The sequence below is a fragment of the Sabethes cyaneus genome, chromosome 3 (genome assembly GCF_943734655.1).
Source record: "Sabethes cyaneus chromosome 3, idSabCyanKW18_F2, whole genome shotgun sequence".
Classification (NCBI taxonomy): domain Eukaryota; kingdom Metazoa; phylum Arthropoda; class Insecta; order Diptera; family Culicidae; genus Sabethes; species Sabethes cyaneus.
This window is the reverse complement of record NC_071355.1, coordinates 168944785-168963586: the sequence shown is the minus strand read 5'-3', so window position 1 is coordinate 168963586 and position 18802 is coordinate 168944785. Positions and strand designations below refer to the sequence as shown.

General features: G+C 42.6%; 1 protein-coding gene across 1 annotated transcript; it reads right to left on the bottom strand.

Moving 5' to 3' along the window:
• Window positions 1-16586: 16586 nt before the first annotated feature.
• On the bottom strand, window positions 16587-17244 carry LOC128740401 (uncharacterized protein DDB_G0271670-like; the record flags this gene model as incomplete). The annotated part of the gene is made up of 2 exons (XM_053835942.1): window positions 17225-17244; window positions 16587-17145 (listed from the first exon to the last, which is right to left on the bottom strand). Coding segments are annotated over exons 1-2 (579 nt in total), but the record flags the coding sequence as incomplete, so codon positions are not given.
• Between the last annotated feature and the right edge of the window lie 1558 nt (window positions 17245-18802).

Below are 18802 nucleotides of genomic sequence, written 5' to 3'. Positions count from 1 at the left end.
GGCAAGTTCTCCCTAGTGGCAAATGCTCAGATAATTTTTCCAAGCAATTTTTTTTCTCTCCGTTGCTTGTTGAAATTTCCCAATGTTTGTATTCACCTAGTGCCATGGTAGCGGCCTCTCCGATGGCCGAGAGTATTCTGCCCCAACCGCCTAACTCCTCGGAAGTATTCTGCATTGATTTTGGAGCACCTAACTCCTCGGAAGAAATCAATGCCTTATTCAGTATTCGCGCGTAGCTCTCGGCAGATTGCGAGTCATCAATGCCTTATATTCGGCCGAGAAGGGCGGTTTAAACGTGTCTGGTATACGGTTGACAGTTTTAAGCACACATATACTGCTACTAGGTGATAGTCAAAAACAATATCCGTGCCCCGTGTAGGGTACCTGTATTTGTGATGTTAGAGAAGAAGAATTGGTTCATTGTACGTAGGGTCAGGTGATCTCCAGATAACTTTGTGGATATCTTTGTATGGGAAAAAATTGATTCGTATCACCAAGCCTCGGAAAGAATAACCTTCCGGGTCCCTGTGATATGAAATTAATTAGATTAAAAAAAGTGAAAACCAAAAAACAGTCAATGTTCTGATAGAAACTGACGCACGTTTGTTTGAATACCTGATGAAACTCCAACGAGTGTACGTTGACTGGAATCGCTGCTTGGTTCTGGAAGATGTCAATGTTAACCGATGCTATAATTGCTCTGCTTATGGTCATATGGCTTCCACATGCGATAAACCTCCCTGCTGCCCAAAATGTGATGGTGATCACAAAGCAAACGAATGTGAAGCTGTTTATGAAAAGTGCGTTAACTGTGATCAAACGAACCGACAACGAAAGTCTACCTGTGGAGAGATAGTTGACATCGACCACTCTGCATGGAGTACCAGCCAGGGCTTCGACCGATCCTTTTTTTCTGCCGCAGTCACACCAACGCGCATTCAAGTTCACACCGTCCGTTTAGAGGTGGAATACGAACGCTATGCATAACACAACTGGCAGTTTGCTCAGTCAAACGCCGATCGCACGTAGCAGAACGACCGCGCTCTAAAATTTGTTGACATTTTTGTTTCGATCAAGTTGCCTTTACCGATTGGAGCAGCGAATGACTGCAAAACAGTCAAATGATTTTCAATCACCACGCTAACGAAAAGCAACCGCACAATCGTATGATTCAATACTACAAAAAACAACCACTACATGTGCATGGAAGAAGTCGGTCGGACTCCGTCCAATACAAACGAATATTTTGCTTGCGTCGGACCGACGTCCGGGTGACAAACTATTACTGTGAGCAGCCGATTTGGAGACAAAAAGAGAAACGAAAAAATACGTCACCGTATGCTTCCAGTCAGTTTGCAGTTTATATTCTCAAAGCGCAAAGCAAAACGGGAGATCGACTGGTTGCTGGATGCCGCATGAATTGTAAGACGGCAGCAGCGCAAGCGGGAGATTGACTGGATTCAAAAAACAGTCAAATGATCGTTCAAAAAGCGGAGTTTGAATGCGGAAAGTTCGCATTCACGGCAGTCACATTCAACTTGCGATCCCTTTTCAAGCCCTGGTACCAGCTGTCCAATGTATCAGAAACGTGTGAATAATGCCAGACAACGGATCGATTATTCTGTCTAGCAATTAAAAGAAACCTGTTACCGTACCTGTATCGCCGCCACCTGTTGTCGTATACATCCAGGACGCATTGCCTGCAGCTGCGAGGGAGTCCCTGAGCCACCCGACCAAGCCGCGCATCCTGATGCTTTCTGTCTACATATTCGTCAAGTTCCGGATGGTTCCTGCCAACAGAGTCGTCCTGGTTCTTCGGTCGTGGTTGGTGGCGGGATCTCCCGACAACCACTCTCAGGTCATACGGGGCGCGTTGAAGTTGACATTATAGAAGCCTCAGAGTTTCGGCCCTCGTTAGGCAGTTTCACTGTTTTTCCAGCGTGCACCTCGGGATCTCCACATGAAAGGAGTACTTTTTTGGAACTATCAACACACACCAGTGACACGGATGGCATAAGAGCGTACTATCAGAATGTGCGAGGTCTAAGAACTAAAGTAGACGACCTGTTCCTTGCATCTAATGACTGCAGCTATGACCTAAACATGTTTACTGAAACCGGATTAGATGGCTACATCAATTCCCTTCAGCTGTTTGGATCCGCCTTCAACGTTTATCGGTGTGATCGTAGCTCAAAGAATAGTCACAAAAGCTCTTTTGGTGGCGTATTGATTGCCGTTGCCCTACAGTTTCCTAGTTCGATGGTCGATCTAAACCATGGAAGTTGTCTCGAACAAGTGTGCGTTTCTGCTGTTATCAGAGGCACGAAATTTTTGCTTGTAGCAGTTTACATCCCTCCCGATAGAAGCAAGGTAGTCAGGTTCATAGACGAGCATATCCTCTCGATTCGTGAGCTACGTGAGAAAGAGGTTTCGGACCACAGAATTTTGATTTGCGGTGATTACAACCAACCGCAAATTTCCTGGTTTAATGGGGAGGATGGAGTACAATACGACATTTCCCTCAAGTTTCCTGCCGCTAGTGCTGTTGTGGTTGATGGATTCGAATTCCTAAATTTAAAACAAGTAAATCCACTGAGTAATTACCTTGGATGAACACTTGACCTCGTGTACTGCCTTCTTGATCAAGAGATCTCAGTGATTTGCTGAATATCTCCGCTGCTTCCCGTCGATCCTCACCATGCTCCACTGCATTTATTTTTGCCTATAGTTGTAAATCCCGTTGACGCTTCTGGTATCAATGTCGGAATGGCACCTCTAAATTATCGTCGTATAAACTTTGAGGCATTTGATGAATACCTTTCTTCTCTGGACTGGCCTGCATTATTGGGCAAAATGGACGTGGATGATATGACATTGCAATGTTTTGCAATTACCACAATAGATCTAAATGCTGGTCGCAGTGGTCTAGTCTCCTATAAACAAAAAAAATGTTTTGCAATGCTGTTTGCACTTGGCTGAATGAAAATGTACCTAGAGTTAAACCTCCTTTAAAACCTGCTTGGAGTAACAGTGAGCTGCACAGATCGCACGGCATAGCAACGCAAAACAGATACTACTTCGTGAGCAACGAACACCACTAAATAAACGCGCTTTCAAAGATGCCAGTGACGCTTACCGTAGGCTGAATAGTTCTCTTTACAAATCCTATGTACTGCGGGTGCAATTTGGTTTGCAAAATAATCCTAAAAGCTTTTGGACATTCGTAAACTCCAAGAGGAAAAACTCTTCCATTCCTTCTAGTGTGATCCTGGGTGGAATGGAACCCTCGAATATTACCGAATCTTGCGAATTGTTTGCCGATCATTTTTCTTCTGTGTTCGCGAGCGGCTGTACTACACAATCTGATGCTGAAATATCTGCGTCGGATGTTCCTGATGGTGCAGTTGATCTGGATGTTTTTGACATCACTCCAGATATGGTTATTGCTGGTGCTAAGAAATTGAAGAGCTCCTACTCACCTGGTCCCGATGGTATTCCAGCTATTATTCTCTGTCGCTGCGCTACTGCTCTTGCCTTCAGTCGGATTTTTAACAAATCGTTTAATCAGCGGAAGTTTCCTACGCTGTGGAAACAGTCCTATATGTTTCCCGTATTCAAGAAGGGAGGAAAGCGAGACGTAAAGAACTGCAGAGGCATTACATGTCTTTCTGCTGGATCAAAGCTTTTTGAAATCATCATCAGTAGTGTAATCCTGAACAGCACCAAAAACTATATTTCAGTTGACCAGCATGGCTTTATGCCGGGTCGTTCTGTGTCGACTAACTTGATCGAATTCACCAGTACCCGCATCTCACAAATGGAAGCCAGAACGCAAATCGATGCTGTGTACACAGATACTAAGGCAGCATTCGACACAAGTAGATCATCAAATACTCTTGCACGAGCTCTCTTAACTGGGTGTTTCTGATAGGCTGACTTCGTAGTTGAGCTCATATCTTACAGACCGTACTTTACGTGTCAAGCTGAATTCGACAGTTTTACGTGAATTTTGTAATACTTCTGGTGTCTGGTCTGGTGGTAGTAACTTGGGGCCTTCACTTTTCGCCTTGTACTTTAACGGTATTGCTATTCTGCTGGGTTCCGGATGCGTACTGGTATATGCCGATGATCTAAAGTGTTCTAGTTGTGAAATCTGTTGACGATTACAGCCGATTGCAAATACCGCTGGACATCTTCGCTGATTGGTGTAACAGAAACAAGCTAATAATAAACATTGCCAAATGTATTGTAATATCATTTCATCGTTTTAATGTGCCTATCTCATTTGACTATCAGATAAACGGAGTTGTTCTAGAACACGTCGATCAGATTAATGATCTTGGAGCTCTGTTGGATAACAAGGTCACGTTCGACCAACAATATGCTGCTGTCATCTCAAGAGCTTCGCAGCAACTGGGATTCATCAAAAAATCGCTTGTGACTTTAAAGATCCGCATTGCTTGAAAGCATTGTACTGCACATTAGTACGACCAATACTTGAAAACGCCTGTATCATCTGGAATCCCCATAACTTGTGCTAGACAGCTAGGATAGAACGTGTCCAACGAAGATTTGTTCGTATCGCTCTAAGACATTTGCCGTGGCGTCTACCTAATAATCTTTCCCGCTACGAAGACCGTTGCCGGCTTTTAGACTTGAATACGCTAGAGAGTCGTCGGAAGAATCAACAAGCGACTTTTGTAGCCAAGCTTCTCAATAATGAGCATGATGCCCCGGTTTTACTGTCTCAAATTGATTTTAGAGCTTCACGTAGACAGCTTCGTTCATCGAGTCTGCTGACAACTACCCAGCTAGCATTTTCATATGTATAAAAAAGATAAAAATCCGCATTACGTACAGATATACATGTGAAGCGACCCTCATTTCTTCGATAACATTACATGCACGCATTTTCTTCTGGTCGAACCCGGATGAATCAACCCCGGTCGGCTCAGAACATAAATTCCACATTTTATTCGATTACCCGCACCGGTCAGTGACTCGATCGAGCGACGGCGCCGGTAGGTCAAAATACTTAGATGAAAAACAACTCGTTTGCACCATTCTAGGTTAACGAACGCGCAAGTTTCTTAACCTGCCGCAACGAACAGTTCCCAAAACAAATGCGGTGTTGCGCGAAGTAATGCAGTTTTGCCGACTAAGGTAAACAACGAAGCGCGGAACTGTTCGAGTTGACAAAAACAAAGTTCCCGCGCGAGGGGCAAAAATGTATGCGCGAGAGGGAAGCTCAACGGACAGCGTGAGGTCTGCCGCTAGGCAGAATAGGACGGAGCTACCTCGGGAAGGAGGAGTTTCCTTAGGGCGAAGATCGTTTTAGCAAGTAAGAAGTACCGATTGTAAAATAAGTTTTTGAATAAATTTGGGATTCGGTTCTGACACGCCGACCCGTCTGGTCGGTAGTGTGAATTAATTACCGTTTTTTATTTATTTACCCTTCACATACTAATAAATCGTATTTGATGCGCAAAATTGGCATATCCGTACTATTTTGGAGGCGATATACGTGATTACGAATAATTTTGTGTGTTACGACTATATAAGTTTTTATATACGACAATATCCGATTAAGCGCGAGTCGCTCCGTACTACTATACGATTTTGTGCAGAAAATCGTATGTGTGTCTGTTATTATAATTATATACGATAGAAAATCAACTTGTTCCCACTTTATCCAGCTTTAGTTACGATTTCGAGTTTGTTAAGAGATATTTACGATAATTTCCGTACATTGATATTCGAGTTGGTGCTAGCTGGGTAGCTTCCATCGGACCATGTACGGATTTTATGAACCACTAACGTCATGCACTCACACCTTCACGCTAGTCGAAGACTTATTTGACTTCGGAAATGTAACCTCACGCTTTTTCGGTAGAAGAATAACAAGGTCCAGGATGCTGCATTAGTCTTAGTTTTAGGTTTAATTGTTCATGTAGATAATGTCAATTGTCAGATGATTCGACCAATATACAATACAATACAATACAGTACTGCGAAGTACATCGTTGGCCGTTATCGCTCGTGTCGGTGTGCAGCCTATAGGGTCATATCACCGGCCTATACATTTTTCCCCTACCGACCTGGGCGTTCATATCCCCGATGACGATCTTGATGTCCCGTGGCGAACAGCGATCGTACGTTGCCTGCCCCGCGTAGAACGCTTCCTTCTCGTCGTCGGGTCTACCTTCGTGCGGCCAGTGCATGTTGATTATGCTGTACCGTACTAGCACAGTTGTTATAAACTAGTTGTAGTAACCGATTAATGACCAATTTCAGTCAGAAATACGTTACAGCAACCAGAAATGACAAAAGTGTGCTACTTGGGTAATTGAAGAAGCGGCACATTCTCGCGTTGATTGCCTTCAACTCTATCACGCGATCCTGCGTTCTGCCCAACACTACAAAACCCGTTCCCACTACAAAGTCTTTGCGACAGATCTCCTGCAGAGCTACGATACCGAGTTTACGGAGCTAAAGCTGCTCGAACAGCTTGAGTCGCAACCTGCGAAATTTAGCGTAGTTCCAAATACCGAATATCTATTCGTCGTCCTTGTTTCATCGCCTAGGTCGATGCCGAATATTCCGATCCGTATTAGCTTGAATGCTTGTAGTAAGATGGGTGTAGGTACATTGCCTTACTAGGGCCCCGCTACCGAGTCTCGTGATGGGGCTGCCATAATTTAGTATCGAGTTTCCACCGAGGTTGGTTACCCGATCTCCGCTAAAGTTGCTCGTATTCCGGCTGGTACCACGAGGAGGTAGGGATAAGATGTGCAGAATAAGTGGCTAAGGACCACTCTGAGGTCTATGAGGTTCACCAAGCGTGTATTTTAAAACTATGAATCTTACTTAACCGTTATGTGTGCAACAGGGTACCCGGGTACCTTTTCAGTTTTAAAATAGTTATAACTCATTCAATTCAAAACATACGTCATTGAAATTTTGCGACATTGTAAAACTCGTTGATCTTAAGTTATTGCGGTTTTTTGGTGCATATCCATAAAGGGGATAAGCAATGAGAGGCACTTGAATTTTTTTATTATGTAGGAGGGCGACAAGGGTACCCGGGTACCCATGATTTGCTATGTTCATAACTTTGGCTATCTTGAACCGATTTGGATGAAACCAGTGCCATTTGATTCGTACATTTATCTAGTTTTGATTAGATAAAGCATTTGGCCATCAAATGACATGTAGTTCCCGGGAATCGATAATTCCGGAGCAACGTCCGGTAAAACGTAGGAAGCCGCTTGTTTTGAAAGAATATCAGCTTTCAGCGAATCTATAAGCTTTGAACTTGACATTGTGGACCCTTTTTTCATCTTATTATATAAATTGGTGCTTTAGATCGCATTGGCCATTCCAGAATTGGATTCCTGTAGGGTTATATATGGCCAGTTGGGTACATAACCCAATACTAGAATTGGTTTAGTGGATCTCTTAGATGTTTTGAACTGATATGGCCAGTTTAGTACTTATTAATAATTTCGGAATTGATTCCAAATGTATAACGGATGGTTCTACGTTTTGAACTGATCTGATAATGCTAAGCATTATCTTGAATCCTGCGGTATCATCTGTGACCCCGAAGAAACCATTTTCGAAATAACCAATCAAAATACATCGAAATGTAAAAAATATCACCTACCGAACTAATTCCAAGAACTTTGATACCCATATTGCTAGGTTTTACTTCCATTCCTAGACTGGCCACCCATAACCCCACAGGAACCTACTCCGGAATGGCCAACCTGATTCATCTCATTACATGAAATAGTTCATTGTATGAATTTTTAGAGTTTTTAAATCCGCATGACTGATTTTCCTGCAATACAATCAGTTCTCTACCTCACAGCGGACACTCTGTCGGAATTCCGGATTTTCGGGCCCCGTATGTCTTTTAATGGCCAAACGGCCGAATGATTCAAAACTAGATAAATTAACGAATCAAATGACACCTATTTCATCAAAATCGGTTTAAAATTGTTGATGTTATAACAATATCAATTGTGGGTACCCGGGTACCCTTGTTGCCCTGCTAAAGGTGTTTTTTTTTGTCGCACACATAACGGTTAAGTCTCCTATATTATCAAGCTTATGGTAATGTTTCCAAAGAATTAATATACGATTTTTAACAGAGGGCAAAAAATTAATTGGTATGCATTACTATCTTTCATCATAAAATCATTCGATATTTTCTTTGAGTTGAATCTTCTACTTGCATAACTTTTGAGGACAGAGTACGGATGTAATATATATGCAATTAAAATCTGTACACAAAAACTGCACACAATCCTTGCGCAAGGAACAAGAGCACGAAGCAAATTAACGCAAGCCCGCGATCATTAACGGAGCGGTTCGGCAAAAATTCAATTTATCGTCAGCGCTGTCCCGAAGTTTGTAATTACTTACTGCCCTTTGGCGCGCTCGCTGTGTCCCTAGCATCATCATCGGATAAATTCAGTTTGTGCTTGCCCCGGTAACTACTCGGTGCACTATACATTGCGGTTAAACTCAGCAACGAACCAGCAGGCTATGTGAGAACGGTAACTCTGCCGGAGCATATTTTGTCCAACTGAAGATGACGTAATTCTTGCCGTTAACGGCAGCAACTCCGATCCCCGAAATTGGGTTGCATGCATACGTAGGGCTGCCGCGATGACAGCTGCGGAATTAACTTTTCTAGCCGGAATGTCTTACTTTGTCAAGCAATATGGCAGGCAGCAGGCTTCCATGGGTCTGCCGGGTTTTCCACCGACGCGACGACGGCACCGTAAAAGTCGAATGTCACGCGAGGGATGCTAATTTGAAACAATTTAATTTTATCGGTTAGAAAGTTTAAGGTTGTAACTGGTTTGAATAGAGGATCCTTTCGCGACAAGGGTGAGCTAAAAGTTATTGAATTCATGTTTCAGATTGTGGTTTTCCAAACACGTAAAAATGTCTGTCGTAATATTTTTTATTTGACACTGGTGTATTATTCATTCCTTTGCAAGCTGTTAAAAAGTTTCGGTACATTCAAATAATCGGTGACATAATTATGGTCTGTTGCCTGATGGCTAATAATTTCTACTTGGTTTTACACTAATGAGACGATCATAAACAGTTTTAATTTAAAATGTGGATCCATTCATTGATATATTTGAATAGTTTAACTAGTTAAGTAGTTTAATAGTTTTATAGTTAAACTTTTACTTGTAGTTCTCCCTTACTTTGAATTATTATCTAAGATAATTATATTGTCACCCGAGTCACTGTTATGAGTTCACCTCATAAAAATTTTATTTAATTTTATTGCTCACAACACGATTCAACACAATATTGCTATCCGTTTGAAAGCACCAAGGCTGGCAGTCGTCAAAAATTGCGCTAGAATCGAGAATTCTACGGAAAGAAAACATGTCGCAAAAAAGTTTTCCCTCATCATCGGTTTTCACGTCGTTATTTTCCTCTCCAGTGCATGCTTTTTTTCTGCTTTCACAATTCTACGCCGACGACGACGACCGGTCGCAGTTAATAATCTCATCAAAAAGTTATTTGATTATGTTTTTCTTTTTCGGCTGTTTCATTTACCTTTGCTGTTCGATGTTTCACTGCGTTGCAAGATAAACAGTAATAATACTAATAACGACGTCAAAACGGGTGAGTTTCACAGGTGTACACTTTGCAACCGACGGAAAGTTGGGACTAAGTTGACTGTGGTATTAGACAGCGGTTGAAATCTTGCATGCGATTGGTTTTCATGCTTTAAAGTGAAAATCGAAATAAATGTATAAGCTTACACTGCTTCAAGCTGATTTTAAATTATTGATTTTAAAAAAGATGCTACAAATGATACAGAAACGTAAAATAGTAAACAGTAACATTAACTAAAACAATGCCAAAAGCAAATAAAATTCAATGAAATTGTCCTAATTTATAATCTCTACTGATAAATTGTATCTACCGCTGTTATTCTGACAACAAATACACCAAGAACCGCATAACAAAACGAATGGCCCATTAATGAGTTGCATGAGAACAGCACCTTTCCTGTTCGAGAGCAAGTTCCAATACAATTTGTTATAAATTACCTTCATTGATCGTATTACTTCCCTGTGATATATTACTATTCCACAAAGTATTATCTATTATCGAATCAGCCGATGGGCGTGCTGAAAGGTGAGGAAAACCGGATCCGACCACTTTTTCCTTTACCTTCGCCCCAGCAAGCGCCCCAAGCCCGCCAGCCCGTAAATCTTGCGGCAGTCCATAAGTACACTGTGTACAGATTCAATTTACGCTTCGTCTCCTTTGGATTTATGTCCTTCCGTAAATGCACTTGTAATTCCGTTTTGTGCACAAAAGTGCTCTCTATGGGAAAAGCCCTCGGCATTGTGAAGAGGGCAATCTTCCCTTGCCGTCTGTAACCGCATCGTAACCGATGTAAGTGCGGTACACTGCGGCAGACAGGGTTGCTTCACAGCATGCAAAAGTGTTGTCCTACAATCGCTAAGAAGAAACCGTCCGGAGTATCCAACCGTGTTGACCTGCGAACCGTGCCCATTTCTCCTGTGACCATCGCCATCGATGCCAGAGAGGTGATCGGAGGTGGAGGAGGAATGTATACCCCAGCGGTGCCCTGTGGTTGGCATTTTCTTCTGCATTTGTGTTACCCCGAGAAGCCGTGGTTGCATTTTTCGGACATTTCCAAATGCTTCAGTTCTTCTAAGCTCACTTTGTAGGGGTTTAACAAATGTTGCTATACATTGCGAAAGGAAAATCGAGCTGAATTTGTGCCTTCCCTAGCGAGTGGGATCGCATAGAATGGAACAGGATTTGTACGGAAGAAATATGTATAACGATGGGTCATTGTGTGGGTATTAGTCTCTATGCATCTTCACTATTAAACAGGCTTGAAAGGCAGCTTGTTTCTGAGAATTTTTCAATGGAATGTTTCTAGGATATGGTTATCATAATATAAATATTTAACAACAAGAAGTACTAACCGCTGGAGGGGCAACGAAGTATGGAATTTAAATATAAGTAACTGGTGTTTACATGTGTCAAAAACAGAATGCCACAGGAAGCTCTGCGGATGTTAAAAGGGTCTCAATGATGTTTATTTGGTGAAAGTTCATAGTGTGATTTATTCATAATCTGAAAATGAAGTCTTTTTTTAACAAACAAATTACTAATGACACAATAAGCTTAGTAAGGTATTTATTTTTCTCCTAAGCTATGAGTTGAAACTGTGATTTAAATTTAAATACTACGCCTTCAATTATTTTCATCAAGGCTACATCTGAAGTGCAAGTAGCACAATAATGTTTCTAGCTGGGTTATGATTTGGATAAACCGCATACGCTCGATAATAAACTTTACTATGTACTTGTTTAGTTTGTAATTGGTTTTCATCAAAACCTCACGAACAGCAGAATTTATCCGGTTGACCCTCCTTTGTATTAGCTCTGTCGACACAAATTCGAGGATAAATTAAGAAGCAAAAAGGTAATCACAAGCGCACCTAAACCACTCAAAAATAATATGCACATTATAATTAAAGCAAACCGGCACTCATAGAAGCCTCTTTCATGCCACTTCTCTTGTATGCTTGCAAAATACACTAGAACAGTCTTTACTGATAATAAAAAGGAAATTTAAATAATGATTACAATTTTCTTGCATCTGGTTTGCTGCGCTAGTGTTTTGACGCTGTAATAAATTCACGTAGTTGAGCATTTCTAATATTAAAAATAACTAATATTTAAACTTTTACGCAATTCGAAACAATACTATTTTCTCGAATAGTTGAAAAAGTACAATCTTGAATTATTCTCTCACCCTGTTTAAAAATTTATTCCCAATAGGTACCACTTACTTGGCTAGACTTTTTATTATTTCTCGCATAAATTTTCGAAAAATCTTTAATCTCCGCTTTCTTGAGCTTATTACGGAGATGCAAATAGACTTGAACGCATCTGAATTCATGTAACCGATTGCTGTCATCATTAGCTCGCTAATCCTTTTTAGCCGTAATATATTGGGAGGGCTTCAAATGGTGAGTTGACAACCTGGAAGAAGCGTCAAACACAGCTCTGGTCCTCACAAGCTCCCGCCTCACGCCTCCACGAGTCATATGATACCAAATGCGGCGTAGCCTGGGCAATGTTGTCAATCTGACAATAGCGAAGTGAGGAGGTGCGACGCGAATACTGGCGCGGTAACCATAGCATGGCGGTAGAGGAAATGCTTCGTCAAACACGAGCGTCTGTTCACCAAGGAGGTGCGGCTCAAACAGCGTCTGTTCTCCATGTTAGGGGCGGCGAGACAGGGGATTAGGGGCAGGCCCAACAAGCCGCCCTGGAAAACAAAAAGTTACCAACAACGAAGAAGAAAATAGGGATCGGAACAATCGGCGTCGACCCACGCGACGAAATAAGGATTACGATTGGAAACTCGGGACATGGAATTGCAAATCGCTCGGCTTCCCGGGTTGCGATAGGATAATATATGATGAATTACATCCCCGAAACTTCGAAGTCGTAGCACTGCAGGAACTTTGCTGGACAGGACAGAAGGTATGGAAAAGCGGGCAACGAGCGGCTACTTTCTACCAGAGCTGTGGCACCACCAACGAGCTGGAAACCGGCTTTATAGTACTGGGAAAGATGCGCCAGCGTGTGATTGGTTGGCAACCGATCAACGCAAGGATGTGCAAGTTGAGGATTAAGGGCCGTTTCTTCAATTACAGTATCATCAATGTGCATTGCCCACACGAAGGGAGACCCGATGACGAGAAGGAGGCGTTCTACGCGCAGCTGGAGCAGGTGTATGATGGGTGTCCGCGACGGGACGTGAAAATCGTCATCGGTGACATGAACGCGCAGGTAGGACGGGAAGCTATATATAGACCGGTAATCGGGTCAAACAGCCTGCATGCCGCAACGAACGACAACGGCCAACGATGCGTAAATTTTGCAGCTTCCCGCGGAATGGTAGTCCGAAGTACCTTCTTCCCCCGCAAAGATATCCACAAGGCCACCTGGAGATCACCAGACCAACGAATAGAAAACCAAATTGACCATATTCTAATCGACGGTAAATTATTCTCTGATGTTATAAACGTTCGCACCTACCGTAGTGCGAATATAGATTCGGATCATTTCCTAGTGGCAGTCTGCATGCGCTCAAAACTCTCGACGGTGCATAACACGCGTCGAAGTCGTACGCCGTGACCCAACATCGAGCAGCTACGAGTCACCGGAGTTGCCCAGGAATACGCGCGGCAGCTGGAAGCAGCGTTACCAACGGAAGAACAACTTGGCGCAGCAACTCTTGAAGATGGTTGGAAAGGCATTAAGACCGCCATCGGTAGCACTGCTCTAGCTTCACTAGGTACAATTAATCCGAACCGAAGAAACGATTGGTTCGACGGCGAATGCGAGCAATTAGTGCAGGAGAAGAATGCAGCACGTGCGTGGATGCTGCAACACCGTACGAGGGCGAATGTGGATCGATATAAACAAACACGGAACAGGCAAAACTCGGTCTTCCGGAGGAAAAAGCGCCAACAGGAAGATCGGGATCGCGAGGCGATGGAAGAACTGTACCGTGCTAACGATAAACGGAGGTTCTACGAGAAGTTAAACCGTTCGCGCAAAGGCTGTGTGTCGCAGGCCGATATGTGTCGAGACTCAGACAGTAATCTTCTCACGAACGAACGTGAGGTGATCGAGAGGTGGAAGCAGTATTATGACGAACACCTTAACAGCGATGTAGCTGAACATGGAGGTGACGATATGGCAATAGATCTTGGAGCACGTGCAGAAGACGACAGAATACCAGCCCCTGACCTCCAGGAGGTAGCAGAAGAGATCGGTCGGCTGAAGAACAATAAAGCGGCTGGGGCTGATCAGCTACCCGGCGAGCTGCTGAAATACGGTGGTGACGTACTGGCTAGAGCGCTGCACTGGGTCATTGTCAAGATTTGGGAGGATGAGCTACCAGCGAAGGAGTGGACGGAAGGCATCGTGTGTCCGATCTACAAAAAGGGCGACAAGTTGGATTGTTGCAATTACCGCGCAATCACACTGTTGAACGCCGCCTACAAGGTACTCTCCCAACTTTTATGTCGTCGACTATCACCATTTGCAAAGGAGTTCGTGGGGCAATATCAAGCGGGATTCATGGGTGCCCGTGCCACCACGGACCAGATTTTCGCGCTTCAGCAAGTGTTGCAGAAATATCGCGAATACAACGTGCCCACGCATCATTTATTCATCGACTTCAAATCGGCGTACGACACGATCGATCGAGATCAGCTATGGTAGATTATGCACTACTACGGATTTCCGGATAAACTAACGCGATTGGTTAAGGCGACGATGGATCGAGTAATGTGTGTTGTTCGAGTATCAGGGGCAGTCTCGAGTCCCTTTGGATCTCGAAGAGGGTTACGGCAAGGTGATGGGCTTTCATGTTTGCTGTTTAACATCGCTTTGGAGGGTGTGATAAGAAGAGCGGGTATAGACACGAGTGGCACGATATTCACGAAGTCCGTTCAGCTTCTTGGTTTCGCTGACGACGTTGACATCATTACACGTACCTTTGAGTAGATGGCGGAAACGTACATCGGACTGAAAGCTGAAGCCAAACGGATAGGACTTGTCATTAATGTATCGAAAACAAAATACATGAAAGGAAGAGGTTCTAAAGAAGTGAATGCTGACCTCCCTCCCCGGATTCATATAGGCGGTGATGAAATCGAGGTGGTAGAAGAGTTCGTGTATCTGGGCTCACTGGTTACCGCAGACAACGACACCAGCAGAGAAATACAAAGACGCATTATGGCAGGAAATCGTGCCTACTTTGGACTCCGTAGGACGCTGCGATCGAACAAAATTCGCCACCGCACGAAGTTAACAATCTACAAGACGCTGATTAGACCGGTAGTCCTTTACGGCCATGAGACATGGACTATGCTCGTGGAGGACCAACGCGCCCTTAGTGTTTTCGAACGGAAGGTGTTGCGCACCATCTATGGCGGAGTGCAGATGGAAGACGGAACGTGGAGGAGGCGAATGAACCATGAATTGCATCAGCTGCTTAGGGAACCACCCATCGCTCACACCGCAAAAATCGGTCGCCTGCGATGGGCTGGGCATGTCGTGAGGATGTCGGACGACTGCCCGGTTAAAAAAGTTCTCAATAACGATCCGACTGGAACGAGACGGCAGGGCACGCAGCGAGCAAGATGGATCGATCAAGTGGAAGGCGACCTGCGGACCCTACGTTGACTATGTGGCTGGCGAATTGAGGCCATGGACCGAGTGGAATGGAGACGACTTCTTCGTACAGCAGAGGAAACCACGGCCTGGAGCTGATTAAGAAGAAGAATATTGGGAAGGATATTGAAGAGGGATAATGAATAGGCTATAGGAATAAAATTGGCCTTAGCCTGTTATCCAGCAACTCCTATTTCCACCTCCTCGTGGTACCAGCCGGAATACGAGCAACCTTAGTGTAAATTAAGTAGCTAACCCCGGGTAGAAACTAAGGCCATATACCGCCAAGGCAGGAGGCGAATGCTGAGTGTAGTAACAAGGAGAGAAGTGTGTGGTGCGTGTGTGGAATGTTAGAATTGGGAGAGTGAAACAAACTTAGGTATTAAAGTACCTGATAGAAGAGTGTGGCAATTGGGGTATGAAATGGGGAAGGCAAATGAGGAGCGTCCAATATAGCTCTAGCCATCCCAAGCTCCTACCTAGCGCCTCCTTGTGGCCATACCTGGTAATGCTCTATTGAGTAGCCAAGCTAGGAGGTGCGATGCTAGGTAGATCCCAATTACCTGATCTCAAAACCGCGGTTTTGGATAGACGGCGGAGCCACATGACCTTGTTAATAGGTAAGCCCCATAAAGTTATTTTAAGTATTTTTTTTTCGTTTTAGCTTATGAAGCATCTCCTGCTATATAGTAAAAACTTTGGCCAAAACGAGTTTTAATACTGCACATGGATACCAGAATGAAGAAATTAAATTAATCATTAGAAGCACTTATGGAACCTCAAAGGATGCTACAGGCAAATTTCGTTAATTGCTCTAAATTTGTCGTCGATTTTGAGAAAAACTTTCGTTAGCCGGGCTGATCTGATTAAGCCAACAGATAACACTTGAACTGTTAATGAAAACAGCTCAGCTTAATTAATTAAGGCTGGTGAGATTGTTCTATTTTTGTTCATGTATACCACATTTCATCTTAATATCATATTATTAATAGAATTATTATTGATATCATAAAGGAAGACCGGATGATGGAGTGGATTGCCAACCTGAATCCTTAAGGTCTGAAGCAAATATGGCACTTCTCAATTCAAAACAAACAAGTCATCACGTGGGTTAAAGTTGGTCCAGCGAAATTGATTATTACATGGAAGGTTCCTAATGCTGGAAGGTGACTCTTATAACCCGGAATGTGCACAAGTGCCTCTGCTTGTGGGTCCGCCCAATCCCTTTTGGTCCTTCTGTAACAGTATTAGCGCGAAATTCATTTGATCAAATTTGGATCTACTGTAATTCTACCTACTACTACTACTACTACTACTACTACTACTACTACTACTACTACTACTACTACTACTACTACTACTACTACTACTACTACTACTACTACTACTACTACTACTACTACTACTACTACTACTACTACTACTACTACTACTACTACTACTACTACTACTACTACTACTACTACTACTACTACTACTACTACTACTACTACTACTACTACTACTACTACTACTACTACTACTACTACTACTACTACTACTACTACTACTACTACTACTACTACTACTACTACTACTACTACTACTACTACTACTACTACTACTACTACTACTACTACTACTACTACTACTACTACTACTACTACTACTACTACTACTACTACTACTACTACTACTACTACTACTACTACTACTACTACTACTACTACTACTACTACTACTACTACTACTACTACTACTACTACTACTACTACTACTACTACTACTACTACTACTACTACTACTACTACTACTACTACTACTACTACTACTACTACTACTACTACTACTACTACTACTACTACTACTACTACTACTACTACTACTTAATAGAAGAGTGTGGCAATAGTTTAAAGGCCGGCCGACAACCGAGAGAGATTGTGGGTTCGAGTTCCACTTGCCATTGCACAACCCAATACATTTTTGGTCTATAGATCGAAAATTTTCCAGTTCATCCTATTAATCATCTTCGCATCAAAAACTTCCTCTCTTTCCAAATAAAAACGAGAAGTAGCGCTGTTAGCATTGAGCTTCTGTTTCATGTCAGGGGTGACTCTCGACGGCTTGACGATTCCTCAGCTAAGTCAGCGGTCCCCACTAGCACAATTGTTACAAAGTAGTTGTGGTTACCGAATTATGACTAATTTCAGTCGTAATCCGATTGCTACAACTAAATGGACCTAGAGTGTGCCAGTTGGGGTTGTACTCCAAGGTAGGAGTAACTCACAACAGTGTTTGGTCCAAAGCAGGCGACTGAAATAAGAAATGAATTGTCTCGGAACTAAAACTGAGATGGAAGCCTCATCGCGGGACACGGTAGCGTAGGAAAAGGTCAATTTGGCCGACAATCGCTGGATATCTTCATATTTCCAAAGGTAGCATGAGTGCAATCACTTGAATTCTTTTTAAGTTCTATTTCTATTATTTTTATATACGGGATTATGATCTTGTTAATCGGACCAAATATTCACCTTGCGACAAATCCTCGACCAATTGCGGGAATTCAACTTGCAGACTCACCATTTGTTTATAAACTTCAAAGCGGCGTACGATTCAGTTAAACGAAATGAACTGTGATAAGTTATATCTGAACATTGTTTTCCAACATGACTGATTAGCCTGATACGTACTACCCTTGATGGTTCAAAATCAAGCGTTTGTGACGTTAGATGGTTTGAAGCAAGGTGACGGACTATCGAAAATGCTGCTCAACATTGCACTGGAAGGTTGAAGGGAAGGCGTGCAGAGAAACGGTACGGTCTCTTAGAATCTTCTGATCCACTTATTTCTGGCATAAAAGAATTACCAAATAACAAAAACGCCATGTCCTCTGAAGATGTACGTACTGCAACTGTTGGTCAGTACATATGATATGCACAGTAACAGAGATGGTGAGGATGAAGAATCTTCGAATACACTTCGAAATTTGTACACCTCGAACTACAGTAATTAAATTTCATACAAAAACGAATTTTTAAAAGCTTTCTGAATCTCTACAAATAATCCATGCTGCTTGGATTGCACATTTTCATTAATTATTTTGCACACTTACTTTATCGGGGTAATACGGTTTTTACACTACGCCATATAAAATTCAACCGAGTAACAATTTTCAATGCGACTGTTTTGGTAGAGGGATAGCCAGGGTCAAGCTAATTTGCTTTTGCTTTTTGTAGTATTGTTCTTGTACTTTCACATGGGTAATAAATCGCTTGCATGTATTTGCATGTTTAGGAGCTATTGCTATTGGAAAGTGTATGATTTTTAAAAGAAAACTTTAATTTCCTCCTCAAATATTGACGATAACAAGTTTCTATGTTCTAGAAAAGTATGTAATTTGAATGTTTTAAAATCTTTGCCGAACTTGTCAAATGTTTATAAACACTATAGAACACACTGTGGTCAAAAAATTGTTTTTCGTAAAGTCTCCACAAAAATCGTTCCTTATCTCTAAAAATATAATAGCCAGAAGGTCACTT